Source organism: Tachypleus tridentatus, chromosome 9, assembly GCF_004210375.1.
Source record: "Tachypleus tridentatus isolate NWPU-2018 chromosome 9, ASM421037v1, whole genome shotgun sequence".
Taxonomy (NCBI): Eukaryota; Metazoa; Arthropoda; class Merostomata; order Xiphosura; family Limulidae; genus Tachypleus; species Tachypleus tridentatus.
Window position 1 is genome coordinate 95,486,919 of NC_134833.1, and position 26,344 is coordinate 95,513,262.

The following is a 26,344-nucleotide window of genomic DNA, read 5'->3' on the forward strand; positions in this document are numbered from 1 at the left end:
AACTGTCAGACTTACTTTTGACCTTCTCTCTGAAGGAGTAGAAGGTAACAGAGTGGATATAAACTCAAAAAATGGATTGATGACTTGGGTAAACTTAAAATCATTCAGAAAATAAAGACAGTATGTGCATATCTTTTTATCTCAACCTTTGTGCACACAAAAACCATCCCAGATTTAGCTGTGCATTTGACTGGTGTATTTTAATACAAGTTTTATAACTCTTTGTGGCATAATACAATTTAAAGTGGTGTTAATTAGTTTGAATTACAAGATGGAATTAAACTCGATTCTTTGAAGTCAGAACTATTAGACTGTGTGTATGTGTATATAAACACACAGAACCACAAAATGTTCAGATTGTCGTAAATTTTATATTGAAAAAAACTGAGCTAACTTGGTTAGCGTAGGGGAAAAAAATTAACCACCCCCTTCTCATGTATTTGAACATTTTCATGATAGGGAACACACAATCCACAAAATTTAATTTTCTTCTATAGAGGAAATAAATGTAAACGGGAAATTAAGGAAGTTATCTAATTTAAAACTGTTAATAAATGAAATTGGATCAGTTAATTTATATTTTCAAGCAGATAGGGTATGGACCTTATTTATTTTATGGTAACCCAAAATGAACTTTTCTTAAAAGTGGTAGAATATAATAGTGAAACAATTTCATGAAAACCTTTAATCGAAATGTATGATAGAAGGTATTCCAATCTATATATTCGAATTTCTGAAACATGTTCAGGCTAATTTTTATTTTAAAACTAACTACAACTTATTATCATTTTGTTATTTCCTTAATTGAAAATTGATATGTTAATTTCAAACTTGGTAAGTGATATTTGATTTTTTCCCCTATTTTAATTTTAAACCATATTAAAGTAGAAAGTGTATAGGGTGATAGCAGAAGTAGTTCAAGATTAATTTTGCAAATTTATTTTCGATGGATTACTGTTATTTTCTTGGGTACCTATTATTGATATAATTTGTTCGTAATATGAATATTTACTGCGAATTGTTTTTATCGTTTGTTTTAAATGACAAGCAAAAATTGTTACACATGGTAGGAAAATAATTATCCATGTATATTTCACACTTCGCTATTATTTTCAGCCTTTTTGGTTTTGCATAAGTGTAGCCAACCCTCAAGTGGTAGAGCGGTAAGTCAGCGGACATACAACGCTAGAAATTGGGTTCTGATACCTGTGGTGGGCACAACGCAGATAGCCCATTGTATATCTTTGTGTTTCATTACTAACAAACAAACATAAGTATAGCGTTAAATTTTATTTTTGGCTTTGTTTTAGTTTGTTTTCATAACGTGATTATCATGTAACCTTCTGACCAGTTAATATAGTTATATTAACCAACATTTATATAGGTTATTTCAAAGCCTTCGATTTTCATAGCAGGCTATACAGCTTAGAATTCTTGTAGTACCATCAAATATTTCTTACACACTAATCTGTAATTGTGTCATTTAAATGACTCAATCTGCTAGGGTGGATGGTGTGTTGTTACTAACTATTGACGTTATTTTAATCGGAAGTTCAAAATTAGGGATGTCAGAGCAGGTTATTTTAATAGCTTTGCCATGAGAAAAAATTATATGTATGGTGTTTTTAGTGGTTTTTATTTTAACTCACTGCAGCAAATCTATATTCCCCGAATCCTCGTATTATTGTGGCAGTCGTTGAATCCAATGATAGATTTGGTTTTATTTTTAACATATTGCATCATGGACATTGTAACAAACCATGCAGTGAGCGAACATGAAACTTAACATGCGAATTTCTGTCGTAATTTTACCACTATTGAATCAAATAATATATACATTCTTAACAACAAACCGAAGTTTAAGAATATCGTCGAGTTGGTACAACAAGAAACAATCAAACAAAAGTTTATTTCAGGGTTATTTACACTATCGGGAACGCCTCTTGTGGTGGTTGTTTATGCTAATAATTATTTTAATTGTAGTATTCAAATCTCATTGACAAAATTAGACAGTGGACATTTTTTAAAAGAATTTTTTTTTCCTGGAAATTGCTGCACGAGAAAAGTGAATTGTTCTTTTTAGTTATACGCAACTCATCGCATCAAAATGGTTCAATATACAGAACTCAAAATTTCTTTAGTTTTGCTGATACAAAATAATGTTTTTATAACTACAAGTGGTACCGTCTAATGAGGAAAAATAATTCTAGTTCCTCAGTGTTACATTTAAAAATTGCATTAGTATAAATATAATCAAATCCACACGTACAGTGTTAGTGAAGGTCTTGTTCTTGTAAGAGTATTTAAAATTGTGCTCTGTTACAAATTTGTTTTTTCTTGGTAAGTTTTGTCCTTCTTCATGAAAAGGTTAAGATCCTAAGCATACAAAACATATTATATCACAAGTTTTTAAGAGTAGAAAAGGTTATCACATTAACAACAGCACAAATCTCTCCTTAAAGTTCTTTTTCATTCCTTTGCCACTGTTTGGTTTTTCGGGATCTTAACCTACAATCGTCGGATATCGGGTTCGAATCTCGTTACCGTACATGCTTTCTTTTTGCAGCTGTAGGAGTGTTAGAATGATGATCATTCTCAGTTTTCGTTGTTAAAAGAGTTTGCGGTGACGGATGTTTCTAACAGCTTCGCTTTCGTTTACTACCTTTAAATTAGGGATGGCTATCTCAGATAGCCGTTGAGAAGACTTGTGTAAAACTAAACGAACATTTTATTACACGGGAATTCATAATTTACAGAGAAGGCATAGCTGATGGAGCACTCGGTGTTTCATTTCTAAGTCTTAAAGTTCATAACGTTACACAAGGGATTCGTACCAAGGTGGGAAGAACACAGACACCCAGTTGTGTACTTAACAAGCGAAAGTTAATAATTAACAATTGTCTAAATCTCTTATTTAAAGTTTTTATTATTATTACTAATAAACAAATATCTTTTCGGTCAACAGAGTTAAATGTTGAAAGGTCTTCTCAGGAACACTGTGCTATTTTACATTAAGAATTAAAAACGAAACCTACGTTTGTCGGCATGATGAAAGATAAACTCTTATTAGTTGTTTCAACCAACAAGTTTCGATAACACGATTATAACCAGGGCTTGTGCTTACAGTGTTGCGTTGCCTATGTTAAACTCCAGTTCTTACTAAAAGGTTATACAGTAGATTTTATTCCCCAGAATCAAATTTTTAACCCTTTAAAAACACTAAAGATAAAAAAAAGGTTGAAAACAAACACGAAATTTATCAAACCAGTTGTAGCTTGGGTAAAATGTAAATAGGTCAGACAAGAGTGTTTGTTTCTTTTGTTTTCGATTTTCGCGCAAAGCTACACGAGGGCTATCTCCCATAGCCATCCTCAATTTAGCAGTACAAGACTAAAGGGAAAGAAGCTAGTCATCACCGCCTACTCTTGGGCTACTCTTCTCCCAACGAGTAGTGGGATTGATCGAAACATAACGGCTGAAAGGGCCAGCATGTTTGGTGCGACGAGGATTCGAACCCGCGACCCTCAGATTATGAGTCGAATGCCTTAACCAGCTGGCCACCCCGGGCCCAGACAAGAGTGAAAAAAAAAAGAGGAGGGATTGAAGGAAAACCAGTATGATATAATATGTTCAACTGTAACTGAAGTACTATGGTAAATACGATCGGAAAATTGAGTATCCTAAAAATACGAACAAAGAGAAAAGAACTTAAGAGAAAGTAAGTGTCTGGAAAACAGGTGTTTGTATAAATTGAAACGACGAATCAATCCACTTGACCTAATAAAATAACTGTCTTAAGTATTCCCCTTATTTGGCCCTTTGTGGTCAGGTGGTTAAGACACTCGACTCCTAATCCGAGTGTCGTGGGTTCGAATCCCCGTCACACCAAACATAGTCGCCTTTTCAGCCGTGGGGGCGTTATAATGTAATGGTCAAAGAGTTGGCGGTAAGTGGTGATGACTAGCTGTCTTCCCTCTAGTCTTCCACTGCTAAATTAGGGACCGCTATCGCAGAGAGCTTTGCGCGAAATTAAAAATGAAACGGTTTGTTGTATCTCAGCTGGTTAGATTAGCCCTGACATTGAGTGAAAGGCCTCATCAGCACCGAATATAGTAGATACATTGTGGTTGGCATATTCTTATTTATTCAGGTTCTAGCTTTTTTATTCAACTGTCAAAGGGGATGAGACATATAATGGCGTTAAATCTAAACTTAGATGAAGAGATGGCCTTAGTTCGCGGGATTAAACCCCTTGCTAGCGCCAGCCCTGACTATTATATTATTCTTGGCTTTCATTCATAAGATCGTACAATATACAGTCACAAAGACTCTTGACATCGAGTGTAAATGAATAGCCAAAATCACCGTGATAAGTACCTGTTCTTCATTTGCTGCGAAAAATCTACTGCTTTATAAACTAGTAGACAACAACAAAAAAAACTTTTTTTGTCGGATTTGTAGTTTCAATGTGGTTTCTATCAATAAAATACGTAAGATACAACTAATACTTTATGTATATATATGTATATAATATATGAATAACTGTATAAAATAGTTTTCAAGAAAAAAACAAATACCACCCGTCTTCTGGGTGATGTTTGCAGCACTTATTTTTAATTAAATGAACACGCACGTACAAAACCTAAAAACACATGACAATTACACGACTGTGGCAATATAATATTCAAGTACAATTTTAATTTAAGCTACAGGTCTGTAGCTGTCTATTCACAGAAACTATAAAATCATTTTATTTTGGTAAAAAAAGATAGGTTTGTCTCACTCCTTAATTATACAAACATAAACCCTCTGAGGACGTTATATGCTGGAGGTAAACCAGTTCGCGCAGAGTGTCGAATTGTGACATTTCAAGGTCAGTGTTTGTTCAGCACAGTCAGGCCAGACGTCGTGAGCAAGTTCAGACGCTTAATATTAGTCGTATGGGTAAGGCTGTTTTCTGTTAATACATCTCCTTTACTGTAATATTGATGTCCTAGTGTTATAAGCTCAAACTAATTCTAATGTTGTTGACATATTGAGATGATGTAGGTCTAAAACGATGCATCCACATTTATCCCTAAAGAAAGAAAATTCATTTCTAGAAAGAGCTCTATTTAATGGTTTCTTGTCAAGAATGAAGTCAGTTGTGTAACAAGAAGAAAAAAAATAGGCATTTAGGTATAGGTAATAAAATTCATCAGGCTCTATAGGAGGTAAATAGGGTATTTGATACTGAAAAAAGCAGAGACTATTAGTGTTAGTTCACGTTACTTTCAAAGGAAAGAAAATGAATGTTTCAATATTTAATATAAAATATATAATTACTACAAAACTTGGCGGGTGTAGTTTATCCGAATTTTCTATATACACATAACTTGGAAGTTATGAAATGCACATAATAGCTAGTTGAAATCGCTTTTTTTTTTTTTCACTTTTGAAGCATCAAAGCTTGTAAGCAGTGAAAACGTGCCCGTGAAATTTCAGTTATTTTATCGCTAGGAGTGAGTACTGGATACCTCGTACTGACAGCTCAACAGCAATTTTCAATTTGTATTGAATGCCAATCCTTCAAAAATCTGTAAACAAAAAAAACTTACTCTTATATTCAGTTGCAGAATCAAAGACTGCAAATCTCATGAAATATTTAACTATAGGAACTTTTAAGTACGATTACGTTTCGGTGTAGTAACAAAATAAGTCATGAGAACAAGTAAAGAAACACCTTTATCTATTGCTGTGGATGAGCGGTTCGTAGAACGGCTTCGAGTTTTCTATCTTTTCTTTATTTTTTAACAAGTACAAACTTTTATAGTTTGCATCTCTCGACCGATTTGAGTTCTAACTACAGTTTTTGACTCAGGAGGTCAAACCCTTTCGACTGATTTATTTGACCCTTTTATAGTCTTGTATATTAATTTAATCCAATCCTGTTTAAACGAATTTTCAGTTTGAGGGTAGATTCGTAGAGATCTTCATAAGTAATAAAATTGAATAGGGTACACGCGCGCCTCACGCTTGATATTGCTAGCCCACTAAAATGTAGCTAATAAATATGGAAACAAAGGTGTCATAAATTATTTTGTTCTAAGCCTGCTTGAAGTAATTTCAATGCCGTGTATATTGAGGATTCCCTCTTGTTGTAAGATATAAAAAAGGTAAATGCTGTTCTACCGATAGGCCTGGTAAACATGATTCCGAACTAAGGTTATATAACATGTAAACTATTAATAGTTCAGAAATGAAGTTAATGTGCATTAATCTAAAAAAAAAGTGTAAGAAAAAAAGAAATCTAATAATCCTAGCGCTTTCAGAGGAATGATCTTTCTTCTTCGGAGATGAATTCATCACGAACTTTCCTGACCAATTTCATTGAATCTTTCGACATTGCTTGGTTTGTGTGTGTTTTTCTTTTTTAGCAAAGCTACATCGGGCTCTTTGGTGAGTTTAGTTTGTTATTTGTAACATTTAAACAACTTGTGTTTATGGTGTTAGACCTTCAGGGAATAACTACGTTTTAAAAAAGTATTATACATAAAAATAAGCCCTTTATTTAACCTCGCTTGGCGTCATTAAAAAGAAACTAGTTTTGTTTGTGAGATGTTAGTTCAGTCAGAAAAGGTAGGGAAAACTTAATATAAACTATAGTAGTCATCAAAACCCCATTCCAGTTTTCTCACCGTTCGTTTGCTATTAATTCTGATACTTATCAATCATTTCATGAGAAAAGAGGGGTAAATTTATCCCACTTTAACAGGTGATTAACTCTGTGTACTTTTTTTTCACAGCCGAGAATACGAATGTTATACACTTCCTAAGTATTGAAACCAGCATTCAAAATAAAACTAAGTTGCTTTGTTGCCTAGTTACAGCATGGTGATATTGCTACTACAAGCACACACACACATACACATACACAAATATGCTTATGGTTATCGGCCGTTTATGTCTGTATTTATGCATTACTTTGTCCAAAAAGTAAATAGAAACTTAAGAAAATAGACACAAGACACATGGGACAACAACAGCAAAAAAAGCAGTATGGACAGTCGGCGTCAGTAACGTACTGAGGCATACAACCAGCATTTTGTAGGTGCTACATCAAAGAGAGCGATTAATTTGATTAATATAATTAACATTTCAAACTTTAAAGATACAGAAAACTTGCACTTGTAGGGGCTAGTTCTTCAAATACTGATATTTAGTAAAAGTTTAAAAGTATTGGTCCTAAAAGGGAAAAAACAAAACGTGATATGGCTTATAAGCCGCATAAATTTGCAGCTTAGCAAATACTCACTAAATTAGAAGCAGATCGTGCACACGTGTGTACAAACTTTAATACATTTCTGTCAAATTGTGTTCTAAAGTAATCGAACAAACCAATGTGTAACTTTGACAAAAAGAGACAATTATTTAGGGCTTTGGATACAACTGTAGTAATCATTAGTGTAACGTAAGTGAAGTTATTGCCGATCGTATTGTAATAACGGAGCCGAGAACAATAAGTTTTGTCGATTGTGTTCCAAAGTAACTGAATCATCTTGTATGGCCTTCGAAGAAAAAACAAAGATGGTTATTTAAAGTTATGGACACAACTGTGACGGTTAACTGTGGAATGAATACTTGTATGTATGTTTGACTTGTTTTAATACATTTATTGTAAAACAACTGGACTGTATGCTGTTTGTTCATTATTGACATTTACCACCAACAATTCACAGACACTTACTATAATTAATCTAGCCCATACATCCATGCCTAAAACCTGACATTTACTAAGATAAAGACGCTTGTGACCTGAACACATTTGTCCAACTATCAGGAATGCATTTAACAGTAAGGTAAATGTTTTATAAATCTCTGCTGGGTGAGGGGGAGACACATTTGCCAATAAATATAGCATATTATAAAACTGAAACTTGTAATGCGGAAATAAACCTGAAACTTTGCACTGTTAGCATGGTAATGCTAAATAAAGTTCACACTAGTAATAGCATTATCAAGGGTATCAACACTGGCATCAGGCATCGAGTTACCAAGGTATATAACAATACTTTGTTATCATGCTTCTCTCTAGTAAGCCTCCCGCTGCTAACCTGGCGCCACCTATCATGGTTGACGGATTACCTCTCGACTTCTTTCCCCGGGACACCGCTTACTTTATCCGCACATACAAACCTCGAAATAAAATTTATGTCCGAGCTTACTAGAAGCTTGCTTAAATGGGGTATCATTTTTCAACAACAAAAACCCAGACGATTTCGAATATCTCCGTCAGCCTTGGGACACTAACCCGGCTGTTACCTGCCAACCACTCAAAAGCAGCTTTAGCCTTCACACGGTCTTCTTAAGGAACCTCCACCAATTTTTCTCGACTGACGAAATCTTTCTAGTCTTAGAAGAAATCACCCATTCTAAGATTCATGCTGTTCCTCATCCAACTTCCAAAAATCAATATTGCCATCTCATGGAGAATTGAATTGAATTTGGTGCTTTTTTTAAGAGCTGATAAAAACAGAGAGAGACAAAGCCTACTTTTCAGCAATCCTCCACAAGCGTCAGGAAAAGCTGTGAAGAAGACTGGAAAGCCATACGAGCTGGATAGAAAAATTACTGTTATAATCAATCACAGTTTGTTACCTTGTGAACTATAACCTTTTTAATCCAAAAATTTGCTGCTTCACCACAGCATTGATCTCCTTTGACTTCCTAGTTATCACTCTGATCATCCAAGTCTGTTTGCTTGTTTGTTTGTTTTTTGAATTTCGCACAAAGCTACTCGAGGGCTATCTGTGCTAGCCGTCTCTAATTTAACAATGTATGACTAGAGGAAAGGCAGCTAGTCATCACCACCCACCGCCAACTCTTGGGCTACTCTTTTACCAACGAATAGTGGGATTGACCGTCACATTATAACGCCCCCACGGCCGAAAGGGCGAGCATGTTTGGCGTGACGGGGATGCGAACCCGTGACCCTCGGATTACGAGTCGCACGCCTTAACTCGCTTGACCATGCCGGGCCTCATCCCAGTCTTCTACCTTTTTTTACTTTCAGTCCCGGTTCACAGCTCTCCCCCATCGTTTTTAATGTTAATGGAAACTTAGATCAACCCCAGGTAATACGGTATTTACCATACCCTTCTAGTATTATCATCACTCTATTCTAGTGGAACCTAACCTTAATTCCACGAGCGGGGCTGAAGATAAACTTTCATGATTAATTGAACTGACTGGCATATTATTTCATTAAGATCATAACAACTTCCCAACAGACTGCAGATTAAATCTTAGTATACTGCTGTATTCTCGATTTCTATCATTTTAAAGTAGAAAAACCTCATCACAAGTCTCGCCCAGCCCCACCCTATCCAAATCCTCGCCACTTCCACTCCTCTCCTAACCATCACCCGCTGCCAACCAAGAAACTCAAACCGTCTATTTAAAATAAATAATTTCAAGGATTTCGTCAAACTCACTTAACGCCCTATTCGTAGACACCTCCATTGATTATTCTTGTCCGCTGTACGATCGAACATACAATCCTCACCTACAGTTCTGCCTCATTTATCGCCAACCTCTTCCCAACACAAACATTTTCCTAAATAATATCTTCGCAGATTGAGAGATTTCACGTTACACTAAGTAACCCACAACCTCGCCTGTCACACTGCCTCCTTATATCTTTATATTAACCGGGCACTGGATTGGCGTAAGTTAGGTATGGGTATAGGTATACTATACGAATAGTATACGTCTTGAGAATACAGAATGTTTTTTAGCTTTTGTAAAACTAGTTGGGGTACCTGTTTCCTGAACGGAAGTTATGTAAATCCATAATTAATGAAAGTTTGTTTCCACTATATGTGATTGTACAAAAACGCCCATGAAAACTGCTAAATAAAATGTGAACCTGAAAGTTTCTGTGTATATCTATGTAACCAATATATTTTTATGTACCTTAGCATGGACCTATTGTACTTACACACCAATTTTGGTGATGATTTATCAACATTCTGGGATAGTTACACGAACATACAATAGACAATACTATTTAAATAGATGCAGATTAAACAAATTGGCTTTTAAATACACCTATGACCTTCGCAGTAACTACCTTATTTAACATTCTGCAACAGGCTTAGGTGTAATATACCAAGCAGTTTTTGTTGTAGACTGGCAAGATAATAATAATTACAATCAGATTGTTTGGAGCAGTTTTTCGTTTCCTTGTAAATCTAACATGCATGCTTTTTTGTGCATTTTAATATGTGCACAACCTCAACAATCAGTGGTAAAGGTTTTAAAGTGTTGCTTAAACTTAATCTGTACTGCTGAAAATGTTTTCTGCCCGAAGGTTCTGTTGGGGTTTTGTAATATTCCTTGCTATTATGAACCACTATCATGGTTTATGACACTGACATACAAATGCCATAAATTCAAATAAAATTGCACAATAAATCTATTTTCAAAGATCTATGAAAAAACTCGTATCATCTCGTCAGTTGTCTGTTAATAATGTTTCACTGTTGTTGTTTTTTTATAAATTATACAAATCTAAGTTATTAGGATTATATAATAGTCTACATGTTTAAATTTTTGGCATAATGTGAGGTGCTGTTATGATAATTTCTATTAGTTTGTAGGTTTTATGGAATATTTTTTGAAAAGAATAGCTAGAAGTCCAGTCCACTTAAAGATTAAAAAATATATCATTGAATTTCAAGTTCCACAGTTAGCATAAACTACATTAACCGAAAGACCTTATTTCCCAAAGTACTTCTTGTAGAAATTCCGCTTACTTATTGTTTACGCCACTGAATTGACTGAATAACTAGTTATCATTAACATAGTAATAAAATCATTCATTGGTTACTCATTGACTGTTTAACATAGTAATAAAATCATTCATTGGTTACTCATTGACTGTAATCGCTCATTCAAGAACTCTACTTTATTCAATTTTGACTAATTACGCCTAACTTAATTTTGTCTTTTATACATTCTTTTAATGGTTTTTATTGTTAGGTGACTTCTTTTGGATTTTTTAGTAAAAGTAATAATGTAAATTCCAGTACCATTGAGCTGTTTATCAGGTTGATATACCTTCTCAAAGTCTTCTATGAAACTAATCATTTGGTTATTATTTCATCTGTGCATTCCATAAGATAATATCTACCTTGGATGGCCTGTCTTTCTTTATTTTATAAACCACACCTTACTCAAGATCTACTTAAAACTGGAGATAGTCGTCTCGTGAGACATGGATCGTTTAACCATACTTTGTTATCATGGTAAATTCTAGTCTTATCAACATTTATATCACAGTAGTGTTTCATCTTATCATTAGCTAACCAGAATCTTTTATCAGGTTATGTATAACATGTTGTGTTCTTTAACCTTACTGCATACTTTGTGTAATGGTTCTATTGTATGGGCTCAACTGGCACTTTCAATTCTCGTTAAAACATAAGTGATGCTAGTGTTTTTCTTGTTCAATAACTTGTGTCGAGCGGGAATGGATGATCTCTATCCCACGTTCTTTACGTTTATCTACATGAATAGCTAATCGATTTAAAAACATGTGGTTGTATCTCTTCATCATTACGTTAGAAGAAAGATGATTGGTCATTGTCCTGATCCATTTATACCATGGATTTGACACATCTCAGAACCACAGACTGGTTCAAAGTTCCTTTCCTTGTCTGAGTAAAGTTTTGTAACCACTCCAAATCTTAAAACAAATTTATTGACAAAATTCCTTCCTAAAATTTACCCGTAGAAACAGCATATGCTTCTGGCTATTTAGCGAAATATTCCATCATTTTCCAACACAGTTCTGCTGTAATTGCCTTTGTGAGTCTTTTCACTCATAATTCAATACTTTACATCAGTTCTTTGTAGATTTCTACTTGTAAGTTCATTCTTTTATCCCCTCCAGTGTCCTATTAACTCAAGTGTCCAATTGTTAGGGTGATAGAGTACTATTGATTATAGTTATCACAGAAGCACCAACTCATGTTATAATATCTGTCCATCGTATTTTCTCATTTTTGACGTACCAGGCCTTCTCATGGGCATAATAAATCTCACTATACCCAGTACATCTTTGTCTGTGGGATCTATGAAACCACTGCCTGTCATTTAATTTATACTTCACTATTCTCGATTGATTGAATAACCAGATTAATACTCAATTTTTCTGTTTGAACATTTTTGGTTACATGTTGTATTATATTAACTTATAATATCTGAGTGTTTCATCTTCAATTCTGCTCTGTTGTGCTTCAGGCATGTTGTCTCTTTTATCAAATGCTTACTTATTTTCAGCTCATATTCTTTTGTAATACGAAGACTTAAGATAATGCATCAGCATTTTGATAGTTCTGTCTGTGAAGGGCCCGGCATGGCCAAGCGTGTTAAGGCGTGCGACTCGTAATCCGAGGGTCGCGGGTTCGCATCCCCGTCGCACCAAGCATGCTCGCCCTTTTAGCCGTGAAGGCGGTATAATGTGACATTCAATCCCACTATTCGTTGGTAAAAGAGTAGCTCAAGGGTTGGTGGTGAGTGGTGATGACTAGCTACCTTCCCTCTAGTCTTACACTGCTAAATTAGGGACGGCTAGCACAGATAGCCCTCGAGTAGCTTTGTACGAAATTACAAACAAACAAACAATCTGTCTGTGAACGTGCACGACATTGAAGTTGTAATTCTGAAGTTTCTGGAGTATTGTGCTACCTGGTCTTCTGTCTGAAATGTAAAGTTTATTCCTTACAGTTAATTATGAAAATTGCTGAAACGATATCAAGTATATCTTTTCTGTTGCAGAATTCGCATGCCCCGAGTTGGATATTTGTCGAATTGTTTTTAATTAAAGTAAATTAAGACAATGCATTTAGATTATCATATTTTGAATTACAGTTTTAAGTATAGACTGGAAACAACTGAGTAACGTGACTGGAAAAAAAAAAAAAGGATCTTGACATAATGGTCCATAAGTCACTCAAGCCATTGAAGCAGTGATCTGTTACTAGTAGTAAGTAAAACCAATATAATTTTAGAATATGTTCAAAGACGTTCCGATTATAATTCAAAGAATTTAAAATTGTTTCTGTACAATTTATTTAGGCTTCACTTAAAATACTATGTTCAGTTTTAGTTTGATTATCTAAGAATGAATACTGAAATACTGGAAAAGGGTTCAAAGGAAAGCTACTAGGATAATTCTACATATGGAATTATATAATAGGGATAGGTTAAGACTTCTCAACTTATTTTCTCTTGGAAAAAACAGGGTAAGATGGGGAACATATTGAAGTTTTTAAAATTATCGGAGGATTAGTGAAATAAATTCTTATCTTTTTGTCCTAGGTTTCAGATTTGGGAAAGACAAATTAAGACAATTTTATTTTTCCAACAGGGAGAGTGAGTTATGAATCAAGTTGCTCCTGACATTGGTGGAGTTCGATGATTTTCTGAATAGTAAAGTATTGATATGACAGGCGTAAATTTAGAAATACTACTCATTATATTCTCTCATTCACGTGCCGAATTACACTTGTCCAAGTAATCATCATGTTTAAAGACGTAACAGTAACAGATGACGTTACTGTGATTGCATTTCAGTGGGTATGCAAGGACAAATTTAAAGTACGAAATGTTGTTCATATCATTAGAAATTATATTTCTAATATTTTAATTTAAATGTTTGTTAAAGGGTGCTTTATGCAGTATCTAGAAAGTTTAGTAAAGATAATTCCTCTTTCGAATGTAGACATTACTTGTAGTATGTAGATACAATATAAATAATTCGTGAATTAGTCAATCAGAAAAATAGTTAGATAATGGGTGAATCATTTCCGTGTCAATATGTGAATCAGTCAGTTTTTCAACTCTACGATTCAGTTTGCTTGCTTGTTACTAAATGATTAATACCAAGGAATATTTTGCAATTAAGAGATTTGTGTTTTATATCGAATTTAGGCCTACCACTAGTCTCAGAATTACTGTTCAAATGTTGTTTGTGAAGTTAGTCCTATAAGTTAAAAATATTCTATAGCAAACACTACTGAATATAAGTATTATTTCTAAGTGGATTTGCCATTAATTTTTTAAAATAATCTAAAACAAATCCCCTAAACGATAGAATAACGCTACAACAGCATATATAGCCACCATTCAACTTTATTACTTCTTTAGTTTCACATATATCTGGGGAAATGTGATTAAATACCATTATTGTATTAAAATATTGAAATCCGAAAACTGTTGTAGGTAAAAAATAAAATTTCATAAAACATTAGAAAACAACAACAAGAAAATAGCAAGAATTTAAAACAAAGCAGTTAGAACTTCAGCTGTTTTTTTTACTATTTTTATGCGTAATTAATATTTCGTAAAATTAACCTTAATAACAACTTAGTGTTTATTCTATACTTAGATACACTTTCTTAAATAAGTCGTTTTCCTTTATCCCTAGCATTTAGTTGCATTGAACTTTCTTTGTTTTTGTAGTTAGAGCATTCGCAGTTTGAAAGTGGCAGGCTCGAATCCCATCAGCGAACATGCTTGCCATTTTTAGTTGTGAGGAGATACTGTGACGATACTGTTTGTTGGTAAAGAGCAGCCCAAGAGTCTGTGGCGGGTAGTATTGATTAACTACCCTCCTTCTTGTCTGTAACATCCAAAATTATACTCAACCAGTACAGATGACTCTTGAATAGCTTTGCGTGAAATTCGAAACAAACAACCCTTTCTCTGTAACGCAAAACCGCATAATGGGGTTATGTGCGAAAAGACTGACATTTACAATAAGTAATGAGATATTAATGTGTTTCAGAACGACTGGTACGGGTATTAACACTTTTACTATTAAAACAGACAGCAACATTTCAACCTTCCTAGGCCATCAAGAGATACACACACGAGTTGACGTCGAGCAGGGGGATTCGGGTGGGAAGGTTAGATATGATGACGGCATAGCGCCACGAACTGTCACCATAGGACGCGCAATAAAGGATGGATAGAAACGATGATGTATATATCAATGAAGTGGAACAGGGTGAGTTGTTAATGGAGCGATGCTCTGCCGCCATGAGAGTCATATATGACAAAAGAGATTTTCCAGAAAACATGTTGCTAGTTCCACGAAGTGCAACCAGACGGAGTAATGATATAATATAGGCTGATATTAAATTATAATAACAAAGTCACAAAACGAATAACTTAATCTCATTTAGTTATTCGTGTGTATACAGTTTCACTTTATAAGTAAATCATTGAATACAACTTACAAAGGCTGAAAGTCCTGTAGAACTCGAAATGTGTGTGTATATATATTATATATAATATAAGGCTCAACGTATGTTTTTGTTTGTTTGTTTTGTTTTTGGAATTTCGCACAAAGCTACTCGAGGACTATCTGTGCTAGCCGTCCCTAATTTAGAAGTGTAAGACTAGAGGGAAGGCAACTAGTCATCACCACCCACCGCCAACTCCTGGGCTACTCTTTTACCAACGAGTAGTGGGATTGACCGTCACATTATACGCCCCCACGGCTGGGAAGGCGAGCATGTTTAACGCGACGCGGGCGCGAACCCGCGACCCTCGGGTTACGAGTCGCACGCCTTACGCGCTTGGTCATGCCAGGCCATGTTTTTGTTTTAATTTATATATCTATTTGTCTTAAATGTGTTTTTCAAAGATGTGCAATGTTACTAAGGGTTGCATACATATTTCAACTTGTATTTAATTGCATATGTTTTACAAAAATGTTTTCATGCTTCCATATGACAGCATGTAAGTTTCAACATGTCTCATCTTATTTTTTATTTACTTGTAACACATTTAACTTACCGTTTAAAAGTTTTTACAATAGTAATATGTTTATAAATATTGAATAAGACAGTTGAAAACTGTTATATGATATAGTACACATTTAACATATAATTATTATTGCGAATTGTGAACCTGAAGATAACCTAGGAAGGCCGAAACGTTGTTTTCTGTTTTCATAATAAAAGTGATAATACCCATATTAGCCGTTCTTAGACACATTTTTATTTCAAGTGGGTTTCTCGTCTTCAAGAAATATTAGAAAGTTAATTTCTAAGACTGAACACTTGAAGTGTAATAATTAATACTGTATTTTGTGTTTTTGTTATCAAAATTTTAGGAAGAAACGCTATGAAAAGAACGCTCAAGATACTTATGTTTGGAAGAAAATTTTCGGCATCTGCGTCGGATCGTTTCAGACATCAAGTTGTAAACACCACTTCTTCATCCAGAAAAGATCAAAGCTCAGAATTTATTAACGCCAAGCAATTTCATTCTATCCCTTGCCCTCTGTCATTGCCTGTTGTCGGTCATCTCTATTTATTCTCGAGATGGGGCAAGTTTTCAAAAATATAACTTATCTTTCTATATGGTTTGTAGTTATGTTTAACGTAAAAAAAGTTGACAATTTATATACTAAAAATAACAGTGAAATTCAATGTTTCAGTTGTTTCACCAGTTATTAGGTTATATTGCATTTGGAGAATTCCACACCTCATCATTAACCCTGATTTGACAAATTGCCCTTGCAGTATAAATGCTACGTATTCTTGAAATCCTACTGTATGACTGTAGGCTCACTCTTTTGAGCAAAAGACAACTAAAAGCATTCTGTGTGATTATACTGTTCAGTTCCCTGGTATATGAAGTCTTTTCTTTTATTGTCCAGAGTTACTGATGAAGGGGGAATTTTCCGAAAACAAGGATACTTTATATTGTCTGAAGCGTGGAGAATGAGATGTGAGAATGTTTCTGTTAATCTGGGTTTTACGGAGCTATCGGCATGTTTATGTTACGAAACTGTGGTCAATCTTTGTTAATCGGGGTTTTAAAAACTGTAGACATTGTTATTTTATTCAGGGTTTTTACTTCCTTAGATATTACTCCATTTGGAAGAGGATTAATTTTAATTGACAATAATTTATTGCTGATAGTAATGAAACTATGATGGAAATATTATGGGCATATCAATTCTTTAATTGTTTTTCTGGTTTTAAGAGAACAAGAGTAATAATATTAATACTAACAGTAGTTATGAACTTGAAACATACTTTCAAATGTGAAATCCCAAAATTCGATACGTTATGTACTTGTATTATGAGTAAACCAATACGTTATTCAACTATAGTAAATTTTGAGGAAAATTATCGTGTTTTCATCAGGGCCGTACTCTTTTGAAAGACTTTACGATGCTTACGAAGACTTAAATAGGAAATATGGTCCAATCGTTCGACTTGACCTGGGAGTTTGTTTCTTGGCGCTTTTTGACCCTGAGGACATCAAGGTCATGTTTCGTCATGAAGGTCGTTATCCCACAAGACCTATATTTGAAGCACTGAAGTTATGCAGAATAAGGAATCCACACAAATATCGGTCAGCTGGAATAATTTCAGAGTAAGTCATGACTTGAACACGCATCTGCAGTGGTTACCTTCGGCGTAGGCAGTAGAATGTATTTGAATAGGGGTATGGGTTATGTTAACCATGACCGTTAAATTCAAAACTGAAACAACGACTTTCCATGATAGTTATACACGATTTCTATATTCCCATTCAAATGGGAACTTCGTTAGGGGTTCAGGTTGAGAGCATGTTTCACATACTCCCTCTCCTCGTTCTCCCGTTTATAATCTTCAGTTTACAATGCAAACTGGTGTTCATTGGTGTCACTAGGCATTGGTATATGGGGCTCATGCCTCGATTCTATTTTAGAGCTGATGTTTCTAAAAACCAGCATAGAAAATCATGATCGATATCATAAGGAAACGCCTAACATTCGTGCGCATATGGGCTCAGACCCCGAATCTTTTAAGCAACAAGCGACACCTTTGCTACTAAATAAGTCCATTCATAAGCCTTAGAAGATTCAACTGCACTTCAAGTAATTAAGGACTGATGTGTTTCAGGGTGCGTTAAATGATTGGTTTGTTTTGAATTTCGTGCAAAGCCACATGAGGGCTAGCTGCGCTAGCTGTCCCTAATTTAGCAGTGTAAGACTAGAGGGAAGGCAGCTAGTCATTACCACCCACCAACAACTGTTGGGCTACTCTTTTACCAACGAATAGTGGGATTGACCGTCACATTATACGCCCCCACGGCTGAAAGGGCGAGCATGTTTGGTTTGACGGGGATTCGGACCCGCGACCCTCGGATTACGAGTGGAATTCCTTAACCCCTGTCCATGCCAGGCGCGTTAAGTGAAGTAGACAGTAGAGGCCTTTTTGGCTTAATAAACGAAGTCCGCTTGTTATGTAAGAGTCGAACATTTCATATTTACACAAGTTACTTTTGCAAGCCGTTAAAATACGTTTCTTTAGATGTGCAGTGCTTCTAAGTGGGTTTCTAACAAGAGTTAGCTGTAAAACAAGAGGGGATCCTCAATATCAGCGGCACTAGAAAATGTTTTTAGGCAACATTAGAATAAATTAATCTAAGAGACCTTGGGGCGGCCGAATGCATCAATCGAAAGAATTTGACTTCCTGAGAACAGAGCTGTAATTAGATCTCAAAACGGCCAAAAGATTACAGTGCTGTGAGCTAAAAGTTAGTACTAGAAAAAACAAATAAACAATAACAACAGAAATTCAGTGCCTTTCTAATAACTGCTATATCACTTTTAAAACACAGTTCATTGTCAGAACATAAAACAGCTTCTCAGCATCGAGCTTATCTGAAACAGTTTCGTGTATTGTTTTATTGGCGATGTATTCAGTAATTATGTTCAAAACTGGATATTGCATTTGTTTGAAAGTGTCAGTTTAGAGCTTTAAAATGAAGGTTGTTAAACGACAATATTGCACAGGTCCGAATAAACACCAAATCATAACTGTAACAATCAATAAAATACTTTAAGTAGGGCTAAAATTAGAAGTATGTACTTGTGTGATGGCAGGGGAGTGTGTTTTAGGTGATGGTTTTAATAAACGAAAATACAGATATTCATCAAAGCTGCATTTTATTCGGGTTTAGACAAATTAATCCAAAAGGTTCCAACATCTAACCTAATCATCATGCCGAACCCTAAGAGTTCTCAGTTGAAATGTTTGCAGTATGATTTGCCTATTTATTTAGCATTATTTTGTTTTGTTTTTTTATCATGCAAGAAATGGTAAAGAGTGGTATAGATTAAGACGCGCCATTAATTGGATGCTTCGACCTGACGCCCCTGACCATTACTTATCATCACAACAAGCAGTCGCTGAAGATTTTGCAGAAAGAATTCGATACATAAGGAATGAAGGAAACGTGTGCCAAGATATCTTAAATGAACTCTACCGGTTTACCCAGGAATGTAAGTTGAAAATGTCAGATATTAGTGCATATACGTAACGCTCGTTAAGCTGTTAGAGTTGGGTTCTGTTGTTGGCTTCTTTGCAAACTTGGATCTTAGTATGTTGCTGCTATGAACAAAATATCAGTGATTCATAAGGTAAAGAGACACACGTTTAATTTAATTTCTAGTTTTTATCAAGGCTTTCTTTACCGTTTGTTTTATTCATTTTGATATTCCTTTAAAATTATTTTTCATCTTGTTTGTTTTTTTAGCGGTTGGTGTTTTGTGTTTCGATATCCGTCTGGGTTTAGTGTCTGCTGGTAAGAATAAACTTCATGACCGTGAGAAGAAGGTACTTAGTGCTGTGAGTGACACTTTGGATTCTATGGCTCAGACACTACTAGGATTTCCATGGTGGAAACTTTTCAGAACTCCAACATTTAAAAAGTTAGAAGCTGCTCAAGATTTTTATTATTCGTAAGTACTGGAATATCAATATATTGACTGGTTACTTTTTCAGGTTACTTTTCTAATTTTGTGTTGAATATCATTTCTTCGCGATTTAGCCTAGATTTAGTGTAGTATAGAATCCAAAATATGCAGAAAATTGTCTTTTATTATTACACTGTGGACTGTCATCCACAATTGGTTCACATATGTCAGCATATATTTTTGATGGCACATGTAGTGTTTAAGCTGATCTCAAAGATCTTTGAATCTGACTGAAATCTTAATAGATAAAATCCACTGTGTATTGTTTAAAGTATCATTTTGGAAGAACCCTTGTAAATTATCATTAACGATAGGGTAAAATTTGGATGTTACCCACATTTTTAAAGAAATTAAAGGATCCATCTCTAGAGAAGAAAACATTCCAGACACTAATATACCATTTCCAGTAGCTTGAAGTACCGAAACAGTGTAGACATTGTCCAGTGCCTACAGTGAGTTTTTCATATTTTACTAAACTACTAGGACAGAAAATGAGGAAGCAAAACTTATCAAACCACTGTTATATCGATATGACAGTAAATTTTATTGTAGGTGGCGTAATGTAGTTGTAAATATTCTCATATGGCAGTGATTAGATTTTTTGATTCCTTTAAAAAGATAAATGTAATGCCTGGACGTTGTTGCCAGTCGTTTCCACGCCCGTTATTCTAAGCTCAGGATTATTCAACGGAAGTAATGCATCAGATCATTGCGCTCGTACTTCCCAATAGCTAAGAAAATACAACGTCTACTTCCACATTTTATTTTTCATTGACACATTAATTGGATCTCAATACGAATAAGCATATTTGTAATTAGCTTTAATGGTGTGTCGGCCACCGCAATATTCTGCTTATGTCTATGAACTAATTGTAGAGCTATACATCCTGAGGAAAGGACTACAATCGAACAAAAAATGTTCAGATATCTTGTATGTGTGTGTTTTCTTATAGCAAAGCCACATCGGGCTATCTGTTGAGTCTACGGAGGAGAATCGAACCCCTAATATTAGCTTTGTAAATCCATAGACTTAACATTGTACCAAAGGGGTACTCCATGAAAGTAAAGAACCATTAAAATAGCATATAGATATTTAATGAAAAAATGAATTAACTATTTTAGCATCTTATACATTATTATGTAATAAATCGATAAAGTGATGAAAAACAAAGAGTTGTTATTATTATACAGACAATTTTCATATTTTTCGTACAGCATTTCTTTTTTTTCCATTTTCAGCATGGCAATGGAAAACCTGGAACGTGTAAGACCACATCTTGAAAGAGCTGCAAAAGGGAATGACTCTTCCAGCCTGTTGTTTCTTCAGAAACTTTTCTCTAATGAGGACATTGACAAACGAGACATTGCACTTTTGATGACTGAAGTGTATTTTGCTGGAATTGATACGGTGTGCGTTTTTGTCTTACTCATGTTGAAATTAAAATTCAGCAAAAAAAAATAGTAGTTAATGTCTTTGACCACATCTTGTAACTTTATAACTTTATGTATTGGAAACAGTTTCTAACTCCGTCTTGTAATATTTTTCACTCATAATCTTAAATCATCATTTATAGCTATATAGTTTTTTTTCATGTGAGTTGACTTAGTTGGCGAAATAGCTTGAAATAATATTTTCCTTTTTTTCGGTTTGAAAATACTGTTTATGTTATGTTTTTCTTTTGAAATAAAATTTTGGTAACGTTTTCGTCTTAATATTTATTTTTAAAAATAACTTACTGCTCGTAGTATTAAACTTAATATTTCCTTACCATTTCACAAATTGAATAGGTTTAAGACAAAGGCATAATCACATGCGTTTAGTTTACAGGGTCAGTGTAAGGTCATAAATTAGCAAAATATTATTGGTGGCCTGGTATTTTGTTTAAGTGTACGGACTTAAAGTGAATACTTACGACTGGAGGAGGTTATTTGATTATTTTAATTCTCTTTTCCATGTTAATTAATTTCCTCCATTTGTTTGTATGTGTGTGTGTGTAGACAGCCAACTCTCTTGCATTTCTTCTATACAACCTGGCTCGGAATCAAAACGTTCAGGAAAAACTTTATCAGGAGATAAAAACAAAAATACCACCTGCAGGACAACTGACACCTACCATTCTCCAGAATCTGACGTACCTTCGAGCATGTAAAAAGGAAAACCACAGGTAATTTCCGTTTAATCATATATAACACAAACAATTATTGGAATAATCCTTATATTCCTAATCATAACAGGTCTTTTTTATCTTTCAATACAATTTTCAACAAATTATCTATTTTTGTAACATTTCACCAAATATGAAACCCGGCATGACCAGGTGTTTAAGTGTGTGTTTGTGTTTTTTCGTATAACAAAGCCACAAAGGGATATCTGCTCAGCCCACCGAGGGGAATCGAACCCCTGAAGGTGTTTAAGACACTCAACTCATAATCTGAAAGTCGTGCGTTCGAATCTCCGTCACACCAGTATGCTCGCCTATTCAGCCGTGGGGGCATTTTTATGTGACGGTCGATTTCACTATTCACTGGTATTTTATCCAAGAGTTGGCGGTTGGTGCTGAAGACAAGCTGTTTTCCCTTTAGACTTACAATGCTAAATTAGGGACAGCTAGCACAAATAGCCCTCATGTAGCTTTGCACAAAATTAAAAAAAAACAAACAAACAAGTTACCAAGTATGTGCAGCTTGGGAGAGGTTTTGGTCAACTTATGAATATTAACTGGGTTAATTGCTTTCGTAAAACAAAATACATTTATTGTAACTTATCTCTAGGACGAAAAAAATGTATACTTGTCACATTCTTTCTCTCTTATAACAATATCATATAAATTTCTATTTTTATGAAAGAGTTTTATTTTAAAACCTAAAACAGTCATTTCTATGCTTTAGCCTAGCTAAGAGAGACAATATTGCATAGTCTGAAATTACGTTTAAAAATAGCCTGTTGGATATATTTTTTTAATTTACAGGGTAACTCCAACATCAGGTGGAAATGCTAGATTTATCACTGAAGACGTTATTTTAAGCGGATACCACATACCCAAAGGGGTAAGAAAAGGATAAAAGTAATTAGATTTATTCTACTTGAAAAAACAAAGGTTAGAAGTATAAACGTTAATTACGCTGCACAACAATTTTTTTGAAGAATTTTGCTTCCTGAAATGTTTTTGCTTATTGCGACAGGTACCTGGTGGGTATGCACACACATAGTTTTGGTTTTGCTTCATCACGTAGGAACTCTGAGAAATAGACAGTTAACTGTTTATCGGCAATAACGTATTTAATTGCGTTTATATTTCTAATACGCTATTAATTTCAAGATAATTAAAAGTGTTTTCCTTCTGATTTTCGTTTGTATTCAATGCCCAGTGCAGTGTGTAACAGTAGTTAACAAGCATTGACGGATTCCAGTTGCCCTGATATCGTTTTTCCATTGTAGCAATGTCCTGGTGAAACTGAAGGTTTCGATGAAACGGTAAGTGATGGGCAAATCTAGATGTGATTTTCGTGATCAGCAGCCAAAAATCTATAAGGAACACCCAACAGTGTTCAAGAAGCAAAAACTTTGTTGTGCAGCGTTATCTAATAATGTTAATACGCATTGGTTTTAGTTGCTTGATGAACAGACATACAGTTTATTTATTAAACTAATATATGGTGAGTTTCTTTACTTCAGACTTTATGTATTGGAATCAACCCCACCATCTGTAAACTGGATAAGTATTTTTCGGACCCAAAAGAATTTAGACCAGAGCGTTGGTTAAACAAAGAAGAGGAAAATCATCCATTTGCTACCCTACCATTTGGGCACGGAGCTCGGCGTTGTGTCGGTCAGAGATTTGCTGAACAAGAGATGAGTTTGTGTATTATTAAGGTTAGCCACAGGGATTTAAAAATCGTTATTTCTTGTTCTGTTTCTCAGTTTTACTTCACGAGAATAATTATTTGCTTTAGTTCTTTGCTTTATTAAAGACTGGAATTTATAAATGGTTTATAAATAATTTATAATTAGAACAAAATTTATGTAACTGAACACAAAGTGCTTTATAATTTTAACGCTGCTTTTCTACTATTTTTAATCTTCATGTGTTACATTTGCTGAGTTATTTTTTTTATTAGTCACTTTACTTTCATAATTTAGTTCTCTTTTCTTTATTGACTCGTGGTCAGTGGCATATGGGTTCACCCAAGTCTAATTATTAAATGGTTACTTTCATTAATGTTTTTTATAATACTTGCTAGTTACTAACTAGTTTATGTACAACGTTTCAGTTGTTGATCTGGTACCGTCTTCAGAAAAATGAAAAAAAAAAAAAGACGTAGAAGATCATATCTCAGCAACAACTGATATATGATTGCCACAATCATGTTGTAACTGCTGTACTATTATCTTTTATCTTAAAAAAGGGCTGAAAAATACATGCCAGACTATATATTGTACCAGATAAGATATGAAAGTGCAATTACTTTATTCTACAGATCCTTCAGAAGTTTCGATTAGATTATGCAGGTGAAAAAAGTGTTAAGATGAAGATGAAACTGCAGATTATTCCAGATAGACCGATAGCAATCCGTTTCCATGATAGGAAGTAATTACAAGAAATATTTCATTTATTATCTGACAGTTACTTAACATTTACTTTATATATTTACTACTGTTCTTATTAGTTATAATTCAAATGCATTTTAACTGAAGTATTGAAACTTTTGAATATTCAAACCCACAAAACACAGAAAATATTCTTTGTAGTAGTTTATTAAATGCCTTGTGAATATTTGTTCAAAAAATGAATTTAGATTTAAAGCATTTTCCTAATTATTTACCCATTTAAAAATGATTTTATGTTATTTTATCACAGAAAGCATAATTATTAGTAACAGTGCACTAAGTTAAACCAATAAAATGCAATTCATAGAAGATAATAATTGCATTCTATTGTATAATTTAATAACTTTGAGAGCAGATGCTGTTTTGTATTTCAGACAAAAACATTTACAGAAATTATATGCATGAAGCAGAACATAATTAATGACTGCATCACAAATAACATATACCTAGCTCTACAGTTGTTCAATTAAAATTCATATGGGAGTTGGAAATAACATAAAAATTGACTTGAATGCTAAACTTATTCCAAGTTTTTTTTACTAGAACAGTTAAGTAATGTTTGTCATTCTCAAGTATATGAAGGATTTCTGCACTAAATAGAAGGACAGTTTGTTTTTTTCTGTCATTAACATGATCAGTAGGGTGGTTGGGTGGGCTCAAGCCTTTCCTTTCCTGCCCTCATCTCCCACAAGTTCTCTTTTTCTCAGTCAGAAAAGCTTATCAGCAAATACTGAAAATTGTATACCTTGTTTGCTGCAAGTTATGAGGAGAAATAAATATTTCTGTTTTAAAATAAACACATGACTTGTAGGTCTTTACAATAAAGAAATACTTGTGATGTACCTTATATTTGAAAAGATGAGTCACTTCAGTGATACATGTACCACTCTGATAATGAATTTGTATCCATGTAGGTAGTGGTCAAGTGCTTGTCCTAAACATTAACTAACTTCAAACAGTGCCTTCTTTTCATACAATATTGACTTTAACAGTGCTAAACATTTTAGTAGCATGTACTCTATGTCATATTGAACATATGATAACTGATTCAATGCTCTCACAAATTCTCATTTTCACTTTGAAACATGCAGCCAGGTGCATCTGTATGGTTAAGATGCCATTCAACTGCAAACTACATAAGATGAATTTACTTAGCAACTCTAAAGTGGCTGACAAATAAAATACTGACATGAAATAAATGCCATGAATCATAATTGATACATTTTGCTGATGTGAGTAACAGCAATAGTGAAATGATGTGTTTTACCTGCTTGACGTCAACAATGAAACATGGCATCCCTTCAGAAGCACAGCAGATGTCATCCAAGCACTCTTCAATGGTTCTGATACTTTTAACTTAAGCATACAAATGGTTTTAGTGAGTGATAAGTCCCCAGTGGCCCAAGAAAATTGTCATAGCTGTTACTTGATTGGATATGCATTACTAGTGTTGTTGAGTTGATAAATCAGGTTTATTCTGCCTAGGGAGCTTTCTGACCCACAAACACTTTTATAAATTTTAAAAAGCAGCTTTGTGACTTCAACAACCATTTGAGATAGTGTCATTACCGTCACTTTTTCTTAAGTATAAATCTACTTCGGTACAACTTCTGTTGTTGGTGTTATTTCAGTCAAAACAAGGGTGACATTTAGTTTGGAAAGAAAATCATTTTATATGCAGATTTCTTAGCTGAACAAAAACAACTTTTATGCACAAAAAGGGAACCTTTTACACAAAACAACCGATATAAACTTTTCAAATACAAGAACAAATCAGCTTATAATAAACGTAACATTAAATATGTGTCAGGTCACCCCTTAAATAATGTCCAATTTTAGATTCAGAAAAAGAGAAAGGATTTCAAATGCTTTTAATGTTATTTAATCAATAAGGCATGTTCCATTATTATTAATTACTTACT

General features: G+C 34.3%; 1 protein-coding gene across 2 annotated transcripts; it reads left to right on the forward strand.

The window, feature by feature from the left end:
* The first annotated feature begins 4,808 nt into the window (after positions 1-4,808).
* LOC143225806 (cytochrome P450 302a1, mitochondrial-like) lies at positions 4,809-25,335 on the forward strand. Of its 2 annotated transcripts, none has more exons than XM_076455842.1 (10): positions 4,809-4,944; positions 16,169-16,384; positions 17,211-17,442; positions 19,152-19,339; positions 19,594-19,798; positions 21,053-21,221; positions 21,812-21,978; positions 22,783-22,861; positions 23,490-23,687; positions 24,293-25,335. In XM_076455842.1, exons 1-10 carry the CDS (start codon positions 4,941-4,943, stop codon positions 24,404-24,406), a joined length of 1,572 nt encoding a protein of 523 aa, XP_076311957.1. In that variant the 5' UTR covers positions 4,809-4,940; the 3' UTR covers positions 24,407-25,335. The 2 variants fall into 2 exon arrangements, with proteins under 2 accessions (XP_076311957.1, XP_076311958.1); XM_076455843.1 differs by lacking the exon at positions 4,809-4,944 and adding an exon at positions 13,011-13,030.
* The last annotated feature ends 1,009 nt before the right edge of the window (positions 25,336-26,344 follow it).

What these genes read in the sequence shown, in the direction of transcription:
- LOC143225806 (XM_076455842.1), top strand. An exon ending in TCAGCTGGAATAATTTCAGA is followed by an intron (nt 17,443 to 19,151) that starts GTAAGTCATGAC and finishes TTATCATGCAAG; the next exon opens with AAATGGTAAAGAGTGGTATA. An exon ending in TGTAAAAAGGAAAACCACAG is followed by an intron (nt 21,979 to 22,782) that starts GTAATTTCCGTT and finishes TTTAATTTACAG; the next exon opens with GGTAACTCCAACATCAGGTG.